The following is a 16,546-nucleotide window of genomic DNA, read 5'->3' on the forward strand; positions in this document are numbered from 1 at the left end:
CGACCCAAATGCAAGAAGACATGCATGCACGCGCACGCACACGCACACACACACACAAACAAACTGCACAGCCAAAAGATGTGTTCAGATCTGCTGCATGTCTCAAAACAGATCCTGATCTTCCTACGGTCTAATAACAGGTATTCCAGACTAGACTGCATGAATTATATAACACAGAGCGTACACAGGCATCAACAGAACAGCATTCTTCCTCAATGGCAACGCAGACTGATTGGAATTGTAAGAGGAATGACCATCAGTATTGTTTAGAACCGGCGACTTGTTTCACACATTTTTACAGCACTGTTCCATGCCGTTACATCACAGGTGGATGTCCCAGAACAGACCCAGTGCTTTACTGTGTCCCATTCCTCTTGGAATTGTGTATGGTAACACGCTAATTATAACACTGTTCTATAAAGAGAACCTTGTTGTGATTGTGCCTCACATGAATTTTGTATCTGTGCTGGTGTTCATCCAACCAAACTGAATGCGCTGTTGTGCCCGTCGCTGAAAGGCCGTGGTATCGGAGGAGAATCTTAAAGCTTTCGGGAGTTCCCCCGGGCCTGTGTGTGAACCCCGCTCAGGTGACCCCGGCTCTGTCCCCCAGGACGGCCCCACAGGAGCCCAGACTGTACCTTCTCTATCTGCTCCGGCTGGAGGAGGTCGCTGGGCTCGCTGAGGTTGGGCCGCAGTGTCTCCGGCTCCGGCTCTGTCCTCACGGCGGGCCCGAGGCTGGAGCCCACCTCCTCCTTGGTGCTGATCTAAAGGTGCGGAAGAGCAACACTGAGGAGGAGGGCTTCCCAAACGACAATTCGGGAGAGGAGTTTGGGTGAGGGCGGGGGTTGGAAGGGCACACTATCGATTTCCTGATAATGAGGTTACAGCTCAAACATCAGCACTGGATTGTGAGAAAGAGTACAATTTGTGACAGAAGTAATAAACCTCAAAAAGTTCATTATTATTTTGGCTTTGTAGGCCATGCTGCATTCTCAGGAAGGTGGAAATGTTAGTGAACTCTTTAAGGTTTTTAAATGTCATGTATATAACCAATGGAACTTTTTATATTTTTCAAATGATTGTTGCACCAACATTCGTATGGTCCCGGATTACATGGTAGCACCTCAACTTGAGGCCACTTGAGTTCAATTGTCAGTAAAAAAAATTTTGATCCATAAAAACATAAATCAAAGTTATGTACAACTTTTCACAACCCAGATGCTAAACATTCAATCTTTAAATATGGTGGAAAAACTGGCCAGTAACGTGCAAGTTCCTGCATTACAGTACTCACTGTCTCTTTCCATCAACTGGTCAGAGCAGGCTGAAGTTAGGCTTCATACTTAGTACAGGAGGAAAAAGTGAATTTTGGATAGGGGAGAATGAATGACACTGCAAACAATGGCAAATATCCAAGATATGTGTAAATAGGCACGTCAGCTACATTTACATTAACCAATCAATGCGCAAGGTTAGATTACAAATTTGGTTTGAATTTGAACAGGCTTATGTTTAAATGCTTACTCTTGGATGTTTGCGTAAATTCCATGCTGTTGAGAATTGTATCGCATCTGTCTGACATAGTCAATGCTGCTTAGGGAATCTCAGGCTGTGGGCACAGCAGGCAGAGAGTGTTGACCGAAGGTAGGGCAGAACAAACACGTTGACCTGGTCGCTATCGGAACAAATCTACCGGTTACATTTCTGAGTGAGTGGGACTCTCAAGCTAGGTCTACACTTTCTCCAGCCCAACAGCAGGCTCGCACAGTGGTGCTCTGTGCACCATGCTCTGAATGTGCTCTCCAGTTACCCTGTCCTCTTTGAATTAGCTGCATTGTCTTCAGTTAAAGATCCTGCGGCACGGGCCAAACAGCTATGCGCCCCCCCCCCCCACCCCCACCCCCACCCACACCCACAGTAATAAAACCCATGAGAATGGAGCACCCATTCCCACCACTAGGGGGCACAGTAATGGCAGCCTAGTTTATGAGATGTTGGCAGAAGGGGAGGACAGAGAATTCCACTTTTTTTGACGGAGCAATAAATTTACTTGAGGCGGGGGGGAGGGGGACTTTTGTTATGCATTTCTAAGACCTCCCGAGCCCTGCCAAACTAGGAAACCATTAAGGGCTGAGTGCAGCTCCACTCGCCTTTCCGCTGAATTTCACCTTCACGGACTCTGCTTAAAAAAACATGGAATTTTCTGCAGTAGCTTCATTTTTTGTGTCTGACTGGTTCCTTTTGAAGGTTACTGACGCGTGGAGCAGCAGCGGGCATGTGAGCGGGTACGCTGCCCCAGAGCAGGGCACTAGGGCACTACCACAGGCGAGGGAAGGGGGGCGGGAGGTGAACCGAGGGCAGGCTTTGGGGTGGGGGAGGTGGGGGGGGACTCTGCACCTGGAGACGTCTGCAGAGAGAGCGCAGGTCTTCGCTGTTTAGCGCATCGACCCGCCGCTGATACTCAGACACTGACACTACCTGGGTCAGAGACAGGGAGAAGAAGAGTGCCACGTCTGACTCAGCGAAGTGTGTGGAGACAGAACATGGAGGGGGGGAGGCGGGGTTAAGAGGACAAAACCAGGTCTCTGCTCCCAGAGCTTTTTCTACTGGACACTCCACAGATCTGCTAATACCACAGTTCACTGGACCAAACAACAGCCTGACTGATCCATTGTTTCAGTGCAAAGCCTGATGAAGGATGTCCACAGACTTAACGGAGTCCATCTCCAATCGAGTTATTCAAATACAATACAGCCATGAAAACGTATTGCACATTAACCCGTAGTTAAAATGATGTGTCTGTTTCAAAACCACATGTTCCCATGTCAGCATGATTTCATTTTACTTGATACACTTTGCAAGATATTTCCAATCTGACATATTGTACTGAACTATGCCAGTGCAGACTGTGGGTGCTAGACACATGGCCACAGTCAGTTCTGGCATCGGCCACATCCCGTCCAGCCATGGGATCCATTTTGGGTTCTGGCACTACCTATAAGCACAGTACACTGACAGGGGCCGAACCTACTGAATTTAACAGGATTCTTCTAAGCTTCACCAATCGCATTAGAACACTCCATTGAAGAGAGCATGACACTTAAGTAGGGTTGAAAAAAAAATAACACTTGACCAAGGGCCATTTAAACAGCTACATGTGACCTACTGTACAGAACAGCATGAGGACACTATTGTGTGCACATACCACAAACCAGAGAACAAAAAACAGAAAGGTGTAATCACAACATTAACCCTCTCACAGGCTAACACCAACACAGAGTACAGGACTCAGTTTCAATAATGTCATAACTCTCCTACTTCATTCTTGCTGCATATTGGGGGGGGGGGAAGACCACAGCACTGTAAAATAATTATTTAGGCTAAGTTACAAGTAAAAAAAGGATATCAACGCCATACAGTGCTCAGACCAGACTTGAGCCCATTCACACATACTTTTGTTGCCTAGTCCATGGCTATGGCTAAATCTATTCAGCTGTATTAGTAGTACAAAAGTTAATTCGGCACTACTCGAAGAACAAACTCTCCTTACACGTTACACAATTTAGACCAGGGAACCCTGACTACTTTGTAACTGACCAGAGCCGGCCTGCAATTGCCACCCCCTGCATAACAACTCAAAAAAAGGGGGGGGGGGGGGCTCCAAAGAAAGATTTGCCTAGGCCCTCCAGTAGTCCAAGAGCCAGCCCTATGACTAAATTAGTAAAATACGAAAAATATGTTTTCATACATACATAGAGATAGACAGACACTTGAGCCCACAGGAAATTTGCTTTAATAAGTTGGTGAAAAGAGCTTGTCTGTAAAATCTAAAATGTAAGCCTGAATGCAGCCTACTACAGAGCAGTGCAATAGATTTTTTGATTATTTTGAAGACTTGTTGATGAAGCTAGACAGTAGGCCTACCTGTATTTTAGTTTTAAGACTAAGGCTACATACTATATTAACATAAAAATTATGTTTAAAAATTTTGTATCTTTAAGCTATAAATCAAGCTAAAAGTCTTACACAGCATAAAGTATTCCAAAACAACAATCATTTAGACAATTTGATATGCGATGTTGAGTGATTAGCCAGTCCCGACTGTCCAAATCTACAGAATATGCTACTACTAGAGTCATACAAGATCCAAATGCTACACTAAATTAGACTACGTATAGCTACAATTGTTCATAGCCGCGCCTCCCTTTCCAGCACTACATTTCCAAGCTAAAAACGCTCATATACGAACAGCCAACTCTCGCTGTTAGAGATCCAGTGGGCGTTTAAAGTTAGATATTTAAAGTATCACACAAGTCCTGACTTGCATTTCCATATCAGCCACATGCAGATAGATGCACTTTCACGACACCCAGTTTGTTAATTATAGAGGCTACAGTTGCCTTCCTGAAACTGGGAACTTTAAAACTCCGCGCTAACTTTCCATAACTACATAGAATTGAGCAACAAGTCTAACAGTTTAAGTGGTTAGCTGCGTGTTTTCGTGATAGCAATTCTGAAATCAAAAGTGCCCTAGTACCACACACGACTGAGTTACTTTATCGACATGACCACAGAGGAAAAGTTAGTTACGCAAACTGTGACGTTAAACAGACGCCAGGCGCTTTACATCACAAAACAAGCAATAAGGGCCGAGGTAGTACGTGCAGACTCCACAACAATAACATTAAGAGTATTACCAACCACTGCATAGGAGTATTTAGGTATCAGTTGTTTTCCTTCCTTCACCCTTCTGGATAAAAACATTTTTTTTCCTGTGTGAAGAAGCTACATTCCACTTTTCTGAATTACTCCCGTAGGAAACGACCACAAAGTCACTACGGGGGTTGAGCGGCGAAGGTAAATAGCCAACGTTAGCTAGCAACAGACGGGAGTCCCTTCGGCTCCTCGCAACGCACTGTTCGGCTCTGTGGGAAGCCAATTGGATCGCTAGGCATGAGTGAATTCAACGCCAATTCGTCGCCTGTGTGACTTACGTTTGAGCTCATCAGCACATTTAAATAGAAGTCAAGATAACTCACGAGTTAGCTGGACAACTTGGTAACAAACATTCTAGATGTAGGCTACACTCACAAACACTTATGCAACAACAACAATAGTAATAATAACAATAATAATAAAATTCTGACGAGCAAACGTTCAGGTTAATATATAACAGACTAATGTAAGCGAGACTGCTGGAGCGGACAAAGGCAAATTGGGACGCGAGAATGCGTACTGAAAGGTGCCTTTCAGTTATTTAAATCACAAGATCATGTGGTTCCTTCCGGTCCAAACAAATCTGTACAATGTTTCCTATATCGTTCATTTACATTAATATTTAAATCTAAACCATGGGCCCTGCGTATCAATTTCTTCATATTGTGTATCAATTTCATATAACTGTTTCTGTGGAAGGCTCGTATGTCCAACTTTTGGCCGCCTGTCAGGGTGGACTAGAAGCTGCGTGCAAGCCTAGACGGCTCGTGGGGGATGAGCTAATCGTGATACATGTAGGATGACGCATCCCACAGTTACAGCCGTCTCGATACCACAGATACTGGGTGCCAAGCAAAAAGGAAATGGGTATTGAATTGTAGTCTTTAATACTCATTAGCAGGATGTGGAAAATAACGCTGGGTGACAAAGGTGGTAAAATAGTTTTCATGGCATAATATATCAGCTAACTAGAAATGAAAATTTTTAATAAAAATGTACTTGACAAGACCTTTAAGAATTCATCAGAAGCATCTATAACATAAATGATAATTTGGGCCTGCTTGATAACCCACACTTGCATTCTTTGGCAAGCTTAGTTCACACCCATTGCAACCACATTTAAACAAAGCACACAATTTGTGGTTGTCCACTGTTGTGCAGAAATTGTTTTAAGATAAATCATTTAAAAAAATATGTTCCTCTATCAATGATGATCCACAAACCCATAAACTAGTTATTTATTGGTCTTACAGATGTTTATCTCTGTCATGCAGCTCAGCAACAGAAACTCAACAACAACGTTAAGAAACATTCACTGAGTCAGGAAGCAAGTATTTTATTTATTTATTTTTAATTTTTTTTTGTCAGGAAGCAAGTATATGACTTGGCTCTTTGCAATAGTGATGCAACTGTGAACAGAACTTATTGGAAGTAAAATAAGCCCATAAGGCTTAGCATTCTTTTTGAAAGTAATGGCCGTGTTTAATAAGGGTCCTGTTGATATAAGCTTTTTTGCCCTCCATTACCACTACGTAAACAGGAAGGTTGACTTGTGCAATCAGCATACATTTTAACAATGTGTGCTTTATTTCCCATTTGACATAGGAATTATTACATACCACTCAAGGGCACCCCCTGAAGAGTTTATCTTCCAAGAAATAAAAAAACACACTAAAACAAGAAATTTAATTGACACTGAAAAGCAACGAAAGGCAAGCATTGACTCAACATATTACATTGATATGCATAAATGTATTTTATTTCTATTGTAAACAGTTCTGCTTCTATAAAATGAGAAGCTGCCACTTAGCTGTGAATAAAGTTTAAAAGTGACAGGAAAGCTAAAACTGCACAGTAAATCAAAGTTACTGTAAACCTCATACAAAAGCTACAAAAACTCCACCACAATGCAGTAAAATAAAAAGATGAGACACAGTACATAACAAAAATTTTCACTGGGTTAAGACCGCTTCATTAATGCACTTATAAATCATGTCAGTGTTAAACACACTGGCGGCTACATAAAAGAGTGAAACACGTTCAATAAACATACAGCAATAAGCGAGCTGATGTAGTGGTTTTTAAGAAGATGAGAGAGGAAACAATTCCCCCCAAGGCTTTACCTCCCACTCCTTGGCTGTGATGTCCGTGATTGGCAGGTCCTCCTCCCCTTTCTCCGACTCCTCATTCTTCTTGACCACAGTGAATCCGGGCTCCCGGCCTAGACCTCCCATTCCTTCTCCAAACATATCGGGGCTCCACTGAATGAAGAACATGTACAGGTGGTCTGACCTGCAGGTGTGCGAACACAGCAGGTTAGAGAGAGGTGCGAGTGTTCGGTCCACACAGCCAACACTGCTGTGCTAGGGCTGCGGATTCAGATGGAAAATTCCACAGACACTCTCAATGCAAATGTGGATTTCTCTCTTGTTTTTGAATTGTAAATGTGTGTGGCCTCCCATTGGACATTTTTTCACAGTAATATCGCGCCTGACCTTTTAATAAAAGATACACAATTCATAGTGTGGGTGGACTACTGTTTAATGGAATTAAAAAAAATAATATAAAAGCATCTTAATTGTTTATTTTAATTTCCCTTAAATTTCTATCTGTTGTCATGGACCACCAAATAGTGTAGTGAATAGATAATTTGCAATTGTGACCTTTAATAACTGCCCCGAAATGTAGTATTCATTCCCAACTGGGATGGATACAAATCTAAATGGCTTATGCAAATGTTATAATGTTGCAAAATGTTGTAATGTTGCATATTAGGAAGGTTTATTTCTCCTGAATCTATTTCTCCTCCTTTATTTCTCCTAAAAATCCACAACAGACACACCAGCAAAGCATGGTTCATATGAGGCTGAGTCACAGACATTTTCTAACTTGGCCCTGAGGCACATCTTGTAAACTGAATCTCAACAAAAAACATTTTCAACGCACAAAAATGCCAAGTTACTCACGCATACAAAGCACTATCTTTAAGTCATTCATTACAACTCGCCAGCCTGTAGGCTAATAAAAAAATAAATGGTCCCTCCTTTCCCAGTCCGTGAATCAGTGTTTGTATAATTTTGTTTCTTGCCGTTAAGGCCTTAATACACAACGCAAAGAGTTTTAATGATTGTTTGAGTCTTAATAAAACCTTTCTGATATATACAACCTATTAATTGGTAGGCCTATTTTGGGACATTCTTTTTGTAGGCCATATGGCAGAAGAAGCTTATCAGTTAATCATTATTAATTGATTAATGGGCGCCCACAGAACAAGCCCCTGGCCTGGTGAAGCCTGCAATAGTAGTCCAAGGTTTTAGGGCCTACCTTGTAGTCACATAGCTGTCTGAGTCACTGTCTAAAATGGGGCTGTATTATACCCAATAGGATTCAAACACTAGGACTTGCCTTTGCAATAAAAAAAGATGCTCTTTAATGTCACTGTTTGCTCTTTATTTGAAGCAAGGTAGCCTACTGGTTTAGGGCAGGCACCAGGTCTATTTTACCTGTGTATCACAGTATCCTCCAATTGGCTACTTTTATCAGATGTTGTTATTGGCAGAACATATAGCTAAATGTCCAATGGGGAGAATTATTGAGTGTGGGACTGGAGCATTAGTGATGATGAAATCGGCAGGAAAAAGAATGAGAAAACAATAAATAAACCATGTTCGGGGTTTTACTGTGTGGACGTGAAAGCTGAATTCTATGAGCTTAAATGAGGTCAGAAGGTAAAGTAGTTCATGGCAGAGAGTCTGCGGTCATTGTGGTTATTTCTGAGGGAAACCCCAAATATTGCTGTATAGGTATGGGGCATGCCCTGTCAAGCCGTAACTTGGTGGATGGCATACCTGCCATCCCAACCGAATGTTTATTTCTCCAATCCATCTTCACAATTGTCATGATACTTCAGGCACATCTCTCATGTTGTCACTCAATTGGGTCATGCAACAGAAATAGTCTGACTAGCCCTACAGAAATTCAGCATGCCATAGGCCTTACAATGGTACAGATTTATGTTTGCATATACTTACACACGCATGCAACCACGCTCCCACACATGCATGCACACACATACCAGCATGTTATTCCAAATGCCCGAGAGCTAGAGAAGAAAAAAAAAAAAAAAAAACCCAGCCAAACAGAAAATGATGCTTGAGTTCTAATTTGTGTTCTTCCCCCTCCATTAAAATAGGACAAAGGCAGCACTGTATGGTTGCCTTGGCACAGTGCTGATAAAGACAACAGATCCAATTTATTTCCATTTGAAGAAGGAGCGAGTTTACAAACTGACCTCTAATTGAATTATGTTGTTCAGACATTTTAGATTAATTTACTGTGCAAGGGAGAAAATATTAAATGCGCTCACTACACATGTAATACTGGCTGCAGCTAGGGCCTTCGTGAAATGCTGCTCTGGTATATGAAGAATAATGCTGACACTTCCAAATTATCATTCAGACGCAGATGTCTGTAACCGAAAAAATATCAATCCTGGAGTGTTTATAATTAGAGTAGACTACTGCATTTATCAAGAATATGACCCATTTATGTTCATGAATAATCACGCACATTTATATGCATTCCAACATTGTTAAATTCACTTTCTTTGATGGTCACCTTACACATTTGCCTTAATTGAATTATGAAGAAGTTTTGTAAACACCACTTTCCGGAGATGACCCCACAATCAGGGGGTGTAACTGAGACTTGAACCCTCCCAAAGGAAATAAAAACCCAAGTTTAGGGCAGTTCTAAAATGTTTACCTAAACTAAGTAATTCTACAATTAAATACTCAAATGTTTATTATTAGAATTCAAATATTCAAAAGAGATAATTTTAAACATTCTTAATTATAGAATGTATTGTCTTCATTTAGTATTACAGTACCACTGTCAGTCTGGGTGGCGGTGGCAACCTTAAATAACACACTTTGCAGGGGGCCTCACCTCTCCTGCGGGATGGCGAACCAGTACTCGTGCTTCCGGTCCCTCTGGGCGTACTGCTGCATGGAGGCACTGGCGTGGGACACAAAGGTCTTCCTCATGGGCTTGCCCACCCGCAGGCACAGGAATTTGTGCGACCGGTACCTCCGCTTCTCCTTGAGTGCCGGTGGCCCTGCGAAAGTCAAAAGACGCCACTGCTCTTCAGACAGTGTCACGCCATGTTGTGCCTCAGGGAAACTGGGATGAAGCCACAGGGGTTCCAGATGGTTCTAGTGCCATTCACATGCATTCCTCTACTATACATACCTTCTTTGACCTTGCTCAACTGACTACTACCACTCTGGTGCTGTGTAGAACTCATGTTCAGAATACCACAGAAAAAAAGGAACTGTTGCGATTAGCTTATTCCAATACTGAATTAAGTCAGGTTATCCCATTTGGAAAAGTGAAGAAATTATTCTGGTTTTACTCTATTTTTACTTCTTTGTCAAAGAGCCTGAGTGTGGGGGGCTCAGCAAAACATTTTTATGTAAGGCACACATCTCCAACAGGACTAGGTGGTTGAGCAGGAAACAGAGGAACCCAGTAATCACTCAGTCATCCTTACAATCTAAAGTATGAGAAATGCTTACGCTTTTTAGCATTCAAAAACTGAAATGTGTGGAAGCTAAATGTTAAATTTAGGAAGGTTAAATTCTGTGTGGCACTGGTATTTTGTCTGAAATTTTCCTGTTATATTTGATGTTGGTGTAATCCAAATCGGGACTGACCTAACTAGAATGCTTTGAGGTTAAGTGTGCAGTCGGTTTTTAGAATTACCTTCCAATTAGCAGCTTGGTTACACTGGGACTATCAGACAACTTCAAACGGCAACATAAATTAATGAATGAAAAGTCGAGGGTCCATCGAGGACAGAAGCTTTAAGGCTGTGATGTATGACAGGTAGCTCATTAAGACACCGGGGGATAAGGGCAAGTCAGGTAGATCAGAGGTTCCAGATCAAAGCTCTCTCTCTCCCATCATTCTCTGAGGCACCACCATTACCCCACATGATAAAGGAACCCCCATTTACTTCAAGTTTGCACCAAAGAGAGATCATCGAAAACATACTGTTCGACAGTGTAGACCTTCTCCAAGATTCTCTTTTGTCAACCGGGAACTCTGATTCCGGGATCTTTGCAGATAAACTACACAAAGCCAAGCCATTTTTCTTTCCACAGGTTATGATCAACCTAAGGTTTTTAATTACTCCCTTAAAGCCATTTTCAAAGATAAGAAATTTCTAGAAAACCTAAAAATCATCTGTAAATTGTGTTTTTGTTAGTGACACATGTAAATCCAACAATGAGAGTGAGTTATGTCTTCATAAAGTTACTAAATGTATTAAAGCAATCTCAAGATGAATATTAAATAATTTAAAAATAGCATTTTTAATGAACGCTTCCCTCAATTAGGATACTTTTGCCTGAGAAAACACTGTCCCGAAACATGGAACAGATAAAATTCTGAAAGTGTCACAGAAAAGTACAGAACCCTCCAAAATTATTGGCAGGCCACACTGCTGTATGTCTTCCTTCCTCCTTTTAAATATGGAAGTTTACGAGAAGGACTTCTGTAATTTTGAGTGCCGAGCAATAATCAGCCTGCATTAGTCAACATTCTGCAACATAGTCAGTTATGAATTATTCCATGAAGAAGACACTGGCTGAGTAAAATACGTTTCTGCTTGAAGAACCTAGAGGTCTGTAGAACGGTATGGCAAAGACCAAAGCTCGAGTGTTCCTCACCTCTCACAGGCTCCTGTCCCTCAGGGTCCCCCACTGGCTTGGCAGGCAAGCCCTGGTCTGTGGTCCGCCCGTCCTCCTCTAGTTCTGTGCCATGTTGCATAGTCTGACTCTGGCCCGGCTTGGTTGCATTCTCCTCGCCCGTCATGGTGTCTGCGCCCCGCCCGCCCGCTGGCTCGCCCTCCGGGAGCCCTTCCTGGCCAGCGGATTCGGCTGCCACCGTGTCCGAGCCCTGGGACTCGGAGGTGGTACGCGACTTGGCCCCCTCTCCCTCGCAGGCCAACAGCTGGTCCCTGCCGGCGGACGGGAGCTGGCCGGTCGCTGGGGGAGCGTCTGTCGCCGGGTCGGTTTGGCCCTGCTCCTGGGCCCCACCCTCCGGGACCTGGTTGATGGTCTGCACGGACTCGGAGGAGGCGTTGGAGGACTTGTCATGCCGGAGCTCGTCGGAGGAGATCAGCTCCTCCCGGATGGGGGAGAGCTCGGACTCGGTGAAGACGTCCTCGGAGAGAGACTCCTCGGTGCTGCGGGGGGCAGTGCTGGTGCTGTCGTTGCCCGTGTCCCGCTGCCGCAGCTCTGCCTCGTCGGTGGTGCTCCGCGGTATCCTCTTCAGGTGGCAGGGGTCACGACCCGCAGACAAAGGCTCCAGATCTCTACAGAGACACACACACCACAACGTTCAGACAGGAAGGCCCCACTGTTTCCACCTGAGTAACAATCCTGCCCTTTACCTATGGAAGGAACATTCAGGCTCTGCTACTGGAGACTAGGGGTGTGCAGAGATGTCATTATCTGTATCTGTATCTGCATTTGTTCAACCAACAAAATTATCTGTCTGTGTATCTGTATTCGGATAGAAGACCGGAAGTGGTCGTGGTTTATAGCGGAAGTCACATTAAATCGGGCAAATATTGTATTTTCTAACCTAATATTCATTGGCAATGCAATTGTTGTGCCTTCAAAGCATCAAATTGATTTAATATTGGCATATAATTAATTATGAAATATATTTCCACATCCTCATACTGTTCTTTTCATCTCTCTCTCTCTTTTTATTTTTAACTAAACAAAGTTTTATGAACTGTCTGAACCCCCCCCCCCCTTCAGTTGAAGGGAATAGTCTTAAATTCCAATGATGCTGCGCACGCGTTTCTTGATGTGTTAACGTTACTGCAGTTCGCTAGTAAAATTCTTGGTTTTAGGTCAGAATGGTCTCACGGCATGCTTAATATCCCGGCTAGCTAGCTAGCTAACTATTGAATTGTATTCAAAACAGCGGTTACTATAAATGCAATCGTTCACAAACATACGGATGAAAATGCATCTCGTACCCATGAGTTAAATGCAGAACGCCTATTCTACTGTCCAAATAAGGGACGATTCCGATTTGAGGGATGGTTGGCAACCGCAAATAAAGCTAGCAACAGTAACAAGAAATGTGATTCAACGTTGCCATCAATTGTGAAGTTGGACATTGAAAAGGGGATTTCAATGTCCAACTTCAATGTCCAATTTCACAATTTATGGCAATGTTGAATCACATTTATAGTTACTGTTGCTAGCTTTATTTACGCATCCCGCAAATCGGAATCGTCCCTTATTTGGACAACAGAATAGGCGTTACGCATTTAACTCATAGCTACGGGACGCATTTTCATTCGTATATTTGTGAACGATTGCGTTTATAGTAACCGCTGTTTTGAAGACAATTCAATAGTCAGTCAGCTAGCTAGCTAGCCACCCGGGACAGCAAGCATGCCGTGAGACCATTCTGACCTAAAGCCAAAAATGTTAATATAGGCTAGGTAACCAGTGAGGCTGAAACTATTGCAACGAAACAATGCTCCATCAGGAAGCTGTTCGTAGGCAGTACAAAACTCAATAAAAGTTTGCTGAGAAACAAAACAGGAAGTTAGACAGATTCGCACTTTGCCATAGCGAACAGCAGAGAAGCCCCTGTACAGCACCGCTGGTTCGCTCAGGGTAACACATATAAAACTAAACTAAAAGCAACAAACACAATTGAGCTAGCACAAGAACACATATTTACACACGATACATTCACTTTTTACACATATTTACAATTTACAGTCCCACACAAACTATTTACAAAAGTCCACGCGCCGTGCATTCTGGGAGCTGCCGGCGCAGCCTGCCGGAACAGCCCCCAGATGTCACACTATCATAAAGCTAGCTGGCAACCAAAACCATAGAAGTATATATGTCTATGTTCAAAAGCTGTTTCAGAGGGTTTTCCAATAACGGGACAGCCCGTCGTGATGGGGGTGGTGATGCGGCTGAGGCGAAGCTGAAGGTTGCTTAACCAGCCCCGAAGTACATTATTTTCCAATAACGGGACAGCCCGGAGGGGTATAATCCACTTATACAACGGGTTACCAACAATGACTATATATCGTTACTTTTCTATTTATTGATTTTTATAGATTTAATCAGCTGAAAGTGAAATATTCTTCCGTGGGCGTTTGGGCATATTATTTTACCGTTGTCAAGCAAAACTCTGGTTGGTAGTTCTATTTGGACCGTCGTTATGCAAAAAATCTGGTTGGTAGTTCTATTTGCACCATCGTTAAGCAAAAACCTCTGGTCGTTAATTCTATGAAAACAATGATTATATCAAGAAAAAATTGTTCCTTCTCATTTAATACTATACAATTAGTTTATACCATGTATACCATACATTTTTGTCATTACATTATTTAATAAAACTGCATGAAACCATAAGTCAATCAAATTCATCTCCCTAGCACTGTCTTGCTTTTTAAATGGTGTGGTCGCGCAGTGTAGACATAACGTTGTTCTAAGATCCTCTGAAACAGCTTTTGAATGCCAGCTAGCTTTATGATAGGTTCACCGTCATGAGGCAGCTGCTATGTGCCGGAGTTCCAGATACTTTCTCTCTCTGCCCACGTAACGTTAGATAGAGGCTGTGAGAACTCGACATGGAGCTGACTTTTTTTTTCCCCGAATCCGAATAATAACGAGGAACTTCGGGTAGAAGTAATATCTGTTTCCATCGCATTATTCATGCTTTCCCAAATACAGTATTTGGATTCGGATACATCCCTACTGGAGACACTGTGGGAAAGGGGTGGGTCAGGGTAGTGAAGACAAAAGGGTAGCACAATGGTCACTTGGAATGGGGCTTTAGTATTGGACTTACACAAAATGGGGTGAAACCTAGACAAAGTGAACTGAGAGAAAAATTTGGACCAGTGCTGCTCATAGTTTATACGTATGACCTTGTTTGACAAGATGCACAATTCTAATGGGCAAGCAACAGTCCACATTCAAAAGCTGGGCCTGCTCCAAAGAAAATCATGAAAAGGCTTAAGCAGATTGTAGTGCAAAACTCACATTTTCTCCCTTGTCAATACCAGCACCAAAACAGGAATTAGAATAAATCATGTGTAGGTGGCAAGGACCCAAAACTATGCAAAATAATGATTACTCCACACAGCTCACAGCACTGTGGTGGAGTCTGTGTGCAGGCGGGTGGGCATTCACAGTGCTTACAAGGCCACAGACTGCAGTTTGCTCTTTAACAATGGAGCAGAGTCATCCCTAAGATGTTTAAGACTCTAATACAGGCTTAATGAAGGCGACTGGATAGTAGTGTGGAGCCCACAAATGGCCGCGAGGAGCACTGGAGAGAGACCAGACACAGGGAAGCAAGGCTCTGGAGAGAGACCCACACGGGGAGGTGGGCGACGGGGCCCTGGGGAAGGACGGACACGGAAGAGCGTTCGGCGTCGTCTTACGGGGGAACGGACTCCCTGATCTTGCTGTCAGTGACCTCCTTGAACATGGCGGCGGAGGTGACCTCCTCCAGCGGGCACATGATGCCGTACTCCTCGCACCCGCGCGCCTGGACCAGCGGGTCCGCCTTGTGGGGGTCGAACATGATGTTGTTGGGCGTCACCAGCAGCACTCCACTGACCGCACCCTGGGGGGAGAGAATGGTATAAAGGTCAGTAGGGGGAGGGGGGCTCACCAGCAATCAAACTACAATCAGTACATGATCACTACTGCTGGACAAGTAATGATACCAGGGATACCCAATGGCAGGGATAAGAAGGCCATCTTACTTACAGAAAGCAGAGAGGATCATTAAGTCATGGAATATGCTAGAAATAAGAAACTGAACAACGATGACCAATGGACACTTTCTGGCTAGGTACAGGTAATTTCCAGAGGGATTTTGAAAAATATAGCCAGAAAGTGTCCACCAATTACTGTCAGTATTGTTCCAGTGGTTACCCAGGAACTGGTGGAGCACCTACCTGTTTTCTATTAATAAAGTGATATCACAGCCGTCTTATACCTATGCTATTATCCCTGGATGAGTGGCAGTGTGAATTAATGGGTTGGGAACCATGCTCATAGGGCGTATGTTCAGATCCCATGCGTTTTCATTTTCAACTGTACATATATTATTGTGCCATGGTGCAGTTGTACCCTTTTGAAAGGCATTTCAACTTTTTAAATACACAACTTCTTTTTTTTTTTTGGTAAAGGAGTCTTGCAGGAATATGAAAAATTAAGTTACATACATGAGTCTCGGGACATGAACGAAATATATGCAAGTCAATGGACCAGGGTTGGGTAGAAACTGCACAATAGACCTGCGATGATTAGTGTCACAGCGGAGGCGACATCACGCTCGCGCTTCCAGCACTCTATGGGCTCAAGCCTCGCCTAGCACACTGAGAGTATCGAGGCTCTGACAGTAGCAAGCGAGACACATATAATGACCGCACGCTTAAGACCACAATATGAGCAAATCAGGTATGGAATGAGGAAACCGGGACAAGAGGCTATACAAAATCAGCCCTATAGATGTTGCTCTTCGGGCTGGATGGAGTGCTTTGAAATAACATTTGAAGACTCAATTCTCACGTCTCTCAATGTGCCGCACGTGGAGGAAAACGCCACAGCTGCATTTCGACAAAGAAAGGCAAGAATCATGAGACTACAGATTAGCTGTTTTTGAGGATTAGCAGCGTATGCTTTCCCGCAATAAGCTCCTTTTGGTCTGAAGTGACACAAGGCTTTACATCAAAACAAGTAATTTCTTAATTGTTCAA

General features: G+C 43.2%; 1 protein-coding gene across 6 annotated transcripts in view; it reads right to left on the minus strand.

The window, feature by feature from the left end:
* The window catches only part of LOC135261516 (oxidation resistance protein 1-like), a 106,696-nt gene that overhangs the window by 3,537 nt on the left and 86,613 nt on the right, over window positions 1-16,546 (minus strand). For 4 of the 6 annotated variants that reach the window (XM_064347875.1, XM_064347874.1, XM_064347876.1 and 1 more), the window contains 6 exons: window positions 15,221-15,405; window positions 11,448-12,094; window positions 9,664-9,832; window positions 6,840-7,008; window positions 2,398-2,478; window positions 639-764 (listed from right to left, as the gene is read on the minus strand). In XM_064347875.1, the coding sequence (XP_064203945.1) occupies window positions 639-764; window positions 2,398-2,478; window positions 6,840-7,008; window positions 9,664-9,832; window positions 11,448-12,094; window positions 15,221-15,405 (1,377 nt within the window). Of the gene's footprint in view, window positions 1-638; window positions 765-2,397; window positions 2,479-4,701; window positions 6,801-6,839; window positions 7,009-9,663; window positions 9,833-11,447; window positions 12,095-15,220; window positions 15,406-16,546 lie in introns of those variants that run through there. The other 2 variants (XM_064347877.1, XM_064347879.1) reach the window with 2 other exon arrangements.

Source organism: Anguilla rostrata, chromosome 8 (genome assembly GCF_018555375.3).
Source record: "Anguilla rostrata isolate EN2019 chromosome 8, ASM1855537v3, whole genome shotgun sequence".
Lineage (NCBI taxonomy): Eukaryota > Metazoa > Chordata > Actinopteri > Anguilliformes > Anguillidae > Anguilla > Anguilla rostrata.